The sequence below is a fragment of the Camelina sativa genome, chromosome 14 (assembly GCF_030686135.1).
Source record: "Camelina sativa cultivar CO46 ecotype springtype chromosome 14, ASM3068613v1".
NCBI lineage: Eukaryota > Viridiplantae > Streptophyta > Magnoliopsida > Brassicales > Brassicaceae > Camelina > Camelina sativa.
Genome location: NC_141893.1, coordinates 27,202,274 through 27,211,714, shown reverse-complemented (window position 1 = coordinate 27,211,714; position 9,441 = coordinate 27,202,274). Strand labels below are relative to the sequence as shown.

Here is a 9,441-nt window from a genome sequence, read left to right as displayed (position 1 = left end):
TATATACGTAAGGCAATATATAGACACCTTCATACTCATAGTGATGGAAAGTCCACATTCCTTGCTGTGCGTATTTAACATCTTGAGAGCCGTCGTTCTCGAAGCATAAGGTGAGTGTTTGTGTGACTATCCTTTCTCCATCACCCATTGCGAAAGGTTTCCGTTTCCCTTCCAAAATATGCCCAAAGCCTTGTTTATCTGTCGGTAGATTGAAGGTCGTTTATGTAAAAATAGCTAGTCGCAACGGTAATGGTTTGGTCAAGGATGCAGTATGGTGAAGAGGCCGGGCTGATCCCAAGGATAAGGCGTGAAGATGTGTTTGTTATCAAACTCAGGTATGCCAACCTCAATGTTCTGCTTTTTCAAACGTACAACGGATGAACATATGATAGTTCTTGCGGATGGATTGGTGAAACCATCGAAGCAGTGGAGAGAGAGTTCCTCCTGAGACAATTTCGAAGCCAGATCTTGATGCCATGCACAACAGTAGGCCATTCCATTCTCCCTAGACAAACTACACCCTAACAGTGCACATTGACGTTGGAAGATACCATGTGATCTATACACCACCTTTAGGAGTTTGGAATTCTGATGGAATATGTTAAGAAGTTACATGTTTGTCATATTGTACCAATCAAGCTTTGATCAATATTTCAAATAATCATTAAAAGTAAAAAGAACAAGAAATAATTGGATTTTTAGAAACTAATATGTAAACTTACCTACAACTTAAAAATTCGGCATATGTGAACACTATGTACTATTAATTCATCAAATGTAAGAAGTTAGGTCACAAACTCATATACAAATAGATATGAATTTTTGTTGTTTTTCATCCTTTAGAACTGATATATGAATTTGTGACCTAACTTGATACATTTCATGATTAGTAAAACAATTGTAATATTGATTGATAGTTTTTAATGTGCACTCATACCAAAATTTTAATTTGTAGGTTAGTTAACATATTAGTTTTTGACAAAAATTCAATACACAGTTTTTAGGATGATTATTTGAAATATTGATAAAATCTTGAATTCACAGTTTCTTATGAATTATGATTTTTTTCCCTACATTATTAGATGTAATATTTAATTTTATTCAATTTTATAACTCATGTCTCTAAATTTTTTTATCATTTGTTAGTGTTAAAAAAAAAAAATTCTCATAAGCTTTATTATTCTACCAGAAAATAATTATCAAAAAAACATTTTTGTCTATAAGTAACACAAAAGGTTGTTTTTGAGAAATAGGAAATATTTGGTTATTTTTGTTTAGAACACAAATTAACCTAAGGTGTTATTTTGTCTTATTTTTCTTAGGTTTGTGTTTTCATGTCGTAGTAATATTGTTTTCAATTTCAGGATTGTGTATAAGCTTCGTTTCTATACCACCAATTATGTAGCTTTTTTTTTCCAAAATTATCTGAATTGATAAGGGAAGAGTCAAGTCTCTTGTCTTGCTACTATTAATTAAGCACAGCCTTAGTAGAAGTAGGTAGCGGCACTGGGTGGACGGGATTTTACAAATAAAAATGTGAGGTAATTTCTGTAGAAATATAAACTTGTGGGGTTATATTATAAATATATAATTTTGTAGGGGCTGGCGACAAAGACCTTAAACGGTCTAGAAAAAAGAGATCAGAACGGGCTTTGGACCAATAATGTAGTCGAAGATACAAAACGTATCTTAAATGCTGATGTTCCCGAAGCCATCTAAATTCGGATCGACGCCAGCTTCTGTTTGTGAAGAAGAGTTTCAAGGGAAATCTCCGTTGACTAGATTAACCAAATCAATGCAAAACATCTCTAATGTGACGAGCCGTTGTGAGAATGTTGGTTTGATTTTATCATATAAGGTTTATATGTGTTTGATTGAAATGTTATCCTCTTCATAAAAAAATTATATGTATGAGAATGTTCATGTCCGAGTTTGTTGTTGTTTCTAGTTTCTATGTAAAATGTAGTTTGTTTCTAGTTTCTATGTATATTGTAGTTTTTGTGTTATGTCTATCGAAATCTTAGGGATCAAATTCCATCATCATGCAAAGCAAGAAGCTTTTCTATCTTTCTCGTCTCCTCTCCTTCTATTGTTTGGTTGCAAGGTCTATGACTTTTTATACATGTTTTTTGTTGTTGTTGTGTAGTATCAAGGCATTCCATTTCTGCTGTAAATCCATGCTGATGTTCAACAACCTCTTTAATTTATCTGTTGACATGAGAGTAACACAAGGAAAAAGATTGGCAAGTAATGCCATTTTTGATCAAGAGTTGTCCAAATTTACAGACTGTTTTTAGTCATCAAGGTATGATCAATTTCCTTATTGAGATTATTTTTCTCGTTAATGTTGCCCGTTAATTTTATACATGTCAAATTGGTCTCTAGTTGCACAGTGCATAGAGTAACAAATATATGTGGAGATGAATGCGCTTGAATCTCTAAGAAGCAGAGGGATATTATTAAATTTGGATTTTAGTGTGGGCTTTCAACTCAAAATCAATTGGCAATTAGTGGAGAAGTTCTAACCCTTTATATATTACTTAAATCCTTCACATATTTCCGATGTGGGATATTTTACACTAACACCCCCCCCCTCACGCTCAGGTATGACCATATGAAGCGTGGGCATATGTGGGAACAACATCCACGGGGTGGCCCAAGATAAACCTGCTCTGATACCATATTAGATTAGGGTTTGTTATGGGCTTCCAACTAAAAACCAATTGACAATTAGTGGAGAAGCTCTAACCCTTTATATATTACTTAAATCCTTCACATCTTTTCAAGCCCAAGCCAACTCCCCTATTAGTATGATATTATCCGCTTTGGGCCCAAGTGGCAAAGCCCGCACGGATTTCTTATTGGGCTCCTTCCCAAAAGGCCTCATACTAATTGGAGTTGGTCTTGACTTATATATTAGAAACTTATTTTCTAATCTTCAGATGTGGGACATTGTTTGTATTCCAACAAACCTCCCCTCAAACTATGTACCACAATACTTTAGTCTCCCTTTCAGCGAAACCCATGTACCAAGGCTCCTGTACCCCTTTATTCCTGAAGTATTCTTGAGGCACCCTTAATTATGTCATCTTTTTTTGAGAGATCCTCCACACAGAACACAGAGCCCACACCCACTCCCCTAGGTCCACTTGTCGACCTAGGCTCTGATACCAATTAAATTTGGGTTTTGAGTTGGAAGCCCACAGTAAAACCTGAATTTAATTGGTATCAGAGCCTAGGTCGAAAAGTGGACCTAGGGAAGTGGGTATGAGCTATGTGTTATGTGTGGAGGATCTCTAAAAAAAAGATGACATAATTAAGGGTGCCTAGGCTCTGAGAGTTGTACGTGTTGATGCGGGCAACGACAACAGAAGTGCGTTCTTGCGAGCTCATCTGCTGACTCTACCCAGACTTACATCAAAGAAAGTGAAACAACATCCAATGATCATTCTTTACCTGTCTTTTTCCCGCTTTGATGTGGAAAATGTGCAAGTATGTCAACATGAATATGATTGTGTCACCAATATATCATGAATATATAAGAAGAATCTTGTCAAGCCGTGCACAGATCGATCGGCTTTGCAAAAGTATTTCTCCAACTAATCATGTAGTCAAAATGTGTAGTATATTGTAACCAGTATTGTACGAATAAACAAATATTGAAAAATGGACAATCGGTGAAAACACTTGTTCATGTAAACAAAGCGTTAGATAGTAAGTACGCCAAGTTATTGAGTTTGTTGAGTTTACTCGTTTCACATTTCATTTAAACCCAAAACGAGTCAATAGAAAAATGATAGATACAACCTAAACGACCGATAAGATTATACGTACAAAGTAAAAAAGGTTACTCAAGGAAAGAATGATAGAGGGTTTCACAAAGGATGGATCCTAGCTAAATGTTAAACAAACAAAACAGGGTTGAACTTTGAGCACAAAGTGAACCTGGAATTGGTTGTATGCGTTTTACTAGTTTTTTACTATAAGAAATTCTTGTCAAAAAAAAAAAAAAAAATCAAACCGATTTTATATCATAGATTTATCGTACTAATATATGGAGAACAAAATTAGTAAAACGTACTATACAGTTTGAAGACGCAGTGGAGAATTATTAACTACAGGGAAAAAAGTCTTTATGATTTCTATACTAATCTCATCGATACTATAGACTATAGAGTAATTCTTGTGATATGATTTCTCCTGGCAGCAAGAGTCTGCCTTTTCTTTCCTTGGAAGCATTGACCGCACCAGCTTAAGAATTCCTTTTGGTACGATTTCATCTCTCATAAAGAAAGAGAACTGGCATTTGAGCAGAAGAAAATTGTGATTCAATTGTCATTTGAAATCCTGAAGCAAGCTTTAAGAGTGTTTACCTTTTGCACCAAAGAACCATGTTGACCTCATGACTAGATGTTGTTGCTCTGGCACCACGGTGTAGTACAACCTGACCATGTATATGAGATTAAATCAAACGGTGGGAAATGAATGTTTTACTTTTACCAATTAACCATTTATCGGCGGAATACTGGAATGTACTAGACAAAGAGGAATGCTCCTGAAAAGGTCTCACATACCTCTCGCTTTGCATATGTATTGGCATGTTTCTTGCATCGTGTGCCTCTGTGTAGAATTAGATATCAAACTGGCTTAACTTTATTGATTAACAATGACTTGATATTTATACAGACCAGACTCAACACAAGATAGACTCTAAGTCCTAATATATCGGGACCTAAGACATATTACAATAGGACTTTAAACACAACACATTGATACGTTGCTATCCCGTAATATCCTCCGTAATACTCCCCCTCACGTTGGAGTGTGAAGATCCTAAATACCCAACTTGGACATTATGTAGAGAAACTGAGGACGCCCAAGAGCCCTTGTCAAAATATCAGCTAGTTGCTCACTCGACGCCACATGCTTAGTGACGATGATACCATCACGAACAACATGACAGTCATTCTCGATATGCTTGGTACACTCATGGAAAACCAGATTTGCACTGATGTAGAGAGCAGCCTTGTTATCACAAAATAAGCGAACATGCTCAGATTTTTTAATACATAATTCTGTTAACAACTTACAAAGCCATTGTATCTCATGTAGAGCCATAGACATGGCGCGATATTCAGCTTCAGCGGAAGAGCGTGACACTGTATTTTGTTTCTTGGTTTTCCAGGCAATAGGTGAGCCACCAAGAAGCACAACAAAGGCGCTAAGAGAGCCACGAGTGATAGGACACGACGACCAGTCCGAATCACAGTATACGGTGAGAGATAAATCAGAATCCGCCCGAAGGAGAATCCCTTGGCCGGGCGATCCTTTTAAAAACTTCACAACACGCAAAGCCGCGTCCCAATGAGCTTCACGCGGCTCCTGCATAAACTGAGACAACACGTGAACGGAGTAGCTGAGCTCAGGACGAGTATGTAGGAGATACCACAAACGGCCAACGAGGCGACGATAAGGAGTGGATTAGACAGCAACAGACCATCATCATCAGCCAAATGATGGTTTTGTTCCAAAGGAGTATCAACCGGTCGGGAACCAAGATTACCACTATCAGGGACAATGTCTAACGCATACTTGCGTTGAGATAAAAAAATTCCCTCGGATCCCCGGGAGACTTCAATACTGAGGAAGTATTTCAGCTTTCCTAAATCCTTCAAAGCGAAACACTTACCTGAGTAGTCCTTGAATTTCTGAAGCATGTTACTATCATTACCAACAATAAGAAGGTCATCAACATAGATCAACACACGAATGTCAATATCCCCACGAGATTATGAGAATAGATAATAATCATCATAGGCTTGTGTAAAACCAATACGAAGCAAGGCATCCGAGAGCTTATTAAACCAACACCGAGGAGCTTGTTTAAGCCCATAAAGCGACTTCTAAAGACGACATACCTTGCCTGGATGAGTATGTCGAATCCCTGGTGGTAACTTCATATAAACCTCCTCCTCTAGATCACCATGGAGGAAGGCATTGTGAACATCCATTTGGAAATCTTCCCACAGATTAGCCGCAACAAGCCGTAGAAGAGTACATGCAGTAGTCATCTTAACAACTGGTGCAAAGGTCTCGTTATAGTCTTCTCCTTCAATCTATTTATTCCCACAAACAACCAGACGAGCTTTGTACTGTTCGAGTGAGCCATCAGCATGATACTTAGTCTTATATACCCATTGACTATCAATGGCAATCTTACTATGGGGAAGATCCGTGACATCCCAAGTATTTTTGAACTCAAGAGCATCCACCTCTTTGACCATAGCATCATTCCAGACCTTTATACGAACAACTTCTTTAAAGTTTTTTGGTTTAACAGAGCTGGTGATTGCAGCCAAGTAAGCTCGATGACCTGCTGAAAAATGAGCATCAAACACGTAATCTTTCAAAGGATACAAAGAATTACCTGGGACTGTTGACGAGAACAAAGATGTGGAGTTGGTTGGAGTGTGAGGGTTTATCATATCACTTGTAGTGTTGTATAGGACATAGTCTTTCAATTAGACTGATTGCTTGAGTTGGTGTTTCCCTTGACGAGGAGCTGGAGTTTCAACAAACGTGGCTGCACGAGCTGGAGAAACCGTGTCGTTGACATCATCATGTATCGGGTGCCGCGGCGATGATGGAAGACTATCGGAATGTTCGTCGGAGGTGGTACCTGAATGTACTTCATCAGACTGTGGCACTGGAGGAACAAAGGTTTGTGGAACCAATATGTCGGATGACGAAGCAGTGGTCGGTTCTGTAACGACAACCGGGTCAACCACCTCTACTGGGTCACTAACAGGGTTTGGCGGAGAAGCAAGAACATCAAAATCAGAAACCGGATCAGGAGAAACAGAGCTCCCCCTGTCCAAAAGCGGCGTAGAAACGATCCAATCTTCATCAGAGTCTTCAGGAGCAAGAGAAAGAACCGGTGAACTAACAACCAAAGCCGCAAAGGGAAAAACATCTTCCTGGAACACAACATCCCTAGACACAAAATATTCTTGCGTAGCGATATCAAACACCTTCCAACCTTTTGTTGCAAAAGGGTAGCCAACAAATACGCACAAACGACTTCTCTCCCCAAACTTGTCTTTGTCTCGTGTGACACGATGGGCATAACAAGCGGACCCAAAAACGCGCAACTGGTTGTAGTCAGGTTTGGATCCATGAAGGATTTCGTACGGTGACATGCCATTATGAAGAGACGAGGGTGTGCGGTTAATTAAGTATGCCGCGGTGAGCACAACTTCTCCCCAAAATTTAACCGGCAGGGATGCTTGAAACAATAGGGACCTTGCAACATTAAGAATGTGTCTATTCTTTCGTTCGACGCGACCATTCTGTTGAGGAGTCAAAACACATGAAGTTTGATGAATTATGCCATGTTCACGAAAGTAAGGAGCAAGACACATAAACTCTGTCCCATTATCACTACGAACCATTCGAACTGTCTTTCCAAACTGTTTCTCCGTGTACGCAAAAAAATTAGTGAGGACTGCACGAACTTCGGATTTTGCAAGCATGAGATAGGTCCATACAGCTCTCGAAAAATCATCAACTATTGTTAAAAAATAAACTGCCCCATGAGACGATGGAACACGATACGGACCCCAAACATCACAATGAATCAAAGAAAAACATCATGTTGATTTATTAGAACTAAGAGGAAAAACATCTCTTGTTTGTTTGGCTCTAAAACACACGTCACACAAACGAGAGCCAACAGTTTTTGAAGAACTAGAAAACACCGGTAAAGACGAAAGAACTGAAAAACTAGGATGACCTAAACGCTGATGCCACAAGTCGCTGATCAGAAGAAACATTTATGGAATGAATCCTTGCCGTTGCCACATCCATAAGATAATAAACCCCATGACGCTCTTCACCGCTTCCAATCAAAGTCCTCGTTAAACGGTCCTGTAAAACACAGATTGTATTAGTGAAGGTAGCAACACACTTAGTTTGCTCCACAATTCGAGAAACAAATATCAATGTGCAGGTCAATGTTGGAACATAAAGAACATCGGTTAGTGCAAATCTGTTTGAAAGAGGAAAAAATCCCTTGGTAAGAGCAAACATTTTGCTACCATCCGCAAACCCCACATAACAAGGAGGTATAGAGACAACATTAGACAAGAGGGAGAGATCCCCAGTTATGTGATGAGAGGCACCAGTGTCAAGAACAACATTGCCAAACTTTGGCTTACCAGACAATTTATCAGAAGATCCGCTGGTGGTTTGTCCTTTGAGCATCTGTGAAAGAGCTTGTAACTGTTCTTGTGTGAACTCAGGGAGGTTCGATGAATTGGAGCTCGTTGCGTGAGCTTTCGTGGCATATCCTCTTCCACGTCCAAGACCGCGACCTCCTCTACCACGAGTAGCAGACCCACGTCCACCGTTGCGCTCAGTCCACCATTCTGGAAATCCAACAATCTGCCAACACTCCTTCTTTTCATGTCTTGACCGTCCACAATGAGAGCAGATGGAAGAGCGAAACCTGATACTTGAGGAATTCAATCTTCCTCCACTCTGTATCTCTGTTCGGGAAGAAGGAAGTACACTCCGTTCGGTTTGAGTCGTGAAACCCACGACCTCTTTATGCTGCTCATGAACCCAAGCAGAAGCTAAAAGTTGTTCTTCTCTAATAACTCGGGAATAAATTTCCCCAAGAGAAGGAAATGGATCCATTGCAACAAGATTGGTACTAAGACCTCCAAAGCGAGAATCATCGAGACCCAAAATAAATTGGTGGATCTTCTCCTCCTCTCTCTCTTTAGCAGGTTCAAGAGTAGCACCACACGTACACAAACCACACTTACAAACTGTCAAGGGTTTGCCATAGTAATCGATGATGGGTTGTCCAGCTTGTTGACACGCCGCAATTCGAGCCTTGATTTGATGTACTCGCATCTTGTTTCCCACTGAGAAACGTTCCTTCAAATCAAGCCATAGGGCACGAGCATTAGATATGAACGTAATATTGGACTTTACTTTTGGTTTGATGGAAGTACGGATCCATCCAACAATCATCGAGTTCACCGTCTGCCAATTCTCAAAGTTAGGATCATCAATGGAAGGTTTTGAGATTGTTCCATTGATAAAACCTGTTCTCTGTTTAGCTTGTAGAGCATTAGACATCTCCGTAGCCCATTCATTAATTATAATTTTCACCATTCAACAACACCGACGAGATCATGGAACCAGGATTGTCGGAGCTGGACAGGAGATAAGGAGACACCACCGGTGGCTCCGGCTGTTGATCAACAGCTTTCTAGGTTGCAGAAGAAACATCTTCGACTTCAGACATGGTTTCTTGTCACGCAAGAAACAAACTTAAACAAAGATAAAATTGAAACTATCGATTCAGAAGAAAAATTTAGAGGAATTTTTGTGATTTTAGCTCTGATACCATGTAGAATTAGATATCAAACT

The 9,441-nt window shown here is 39.4% G+C and overlaps 1 protein-coding gene across 1 annotated transcript; it reads right to left on the bottom strand.

Annotated features, from left to right (window-relative positions):
* Nucleotides 1–7,782: 7,782 nt before the first annotated feature.
* LOC104743928 (uncharacterized) lies at nt 7,783–9,147 on the bottom strand. Its single transcript, XM_010464957.1, has one exon. It carries the CDS (start codon nt 9,145–9,147, stop codon nt 7,783–7,785), a length of 1,365 nt encoding a protein of 454 aa, XP_010463259.1.
* Between the last annotated feature and the right edge of the window lie 294 nt (nt 9,148–9,441).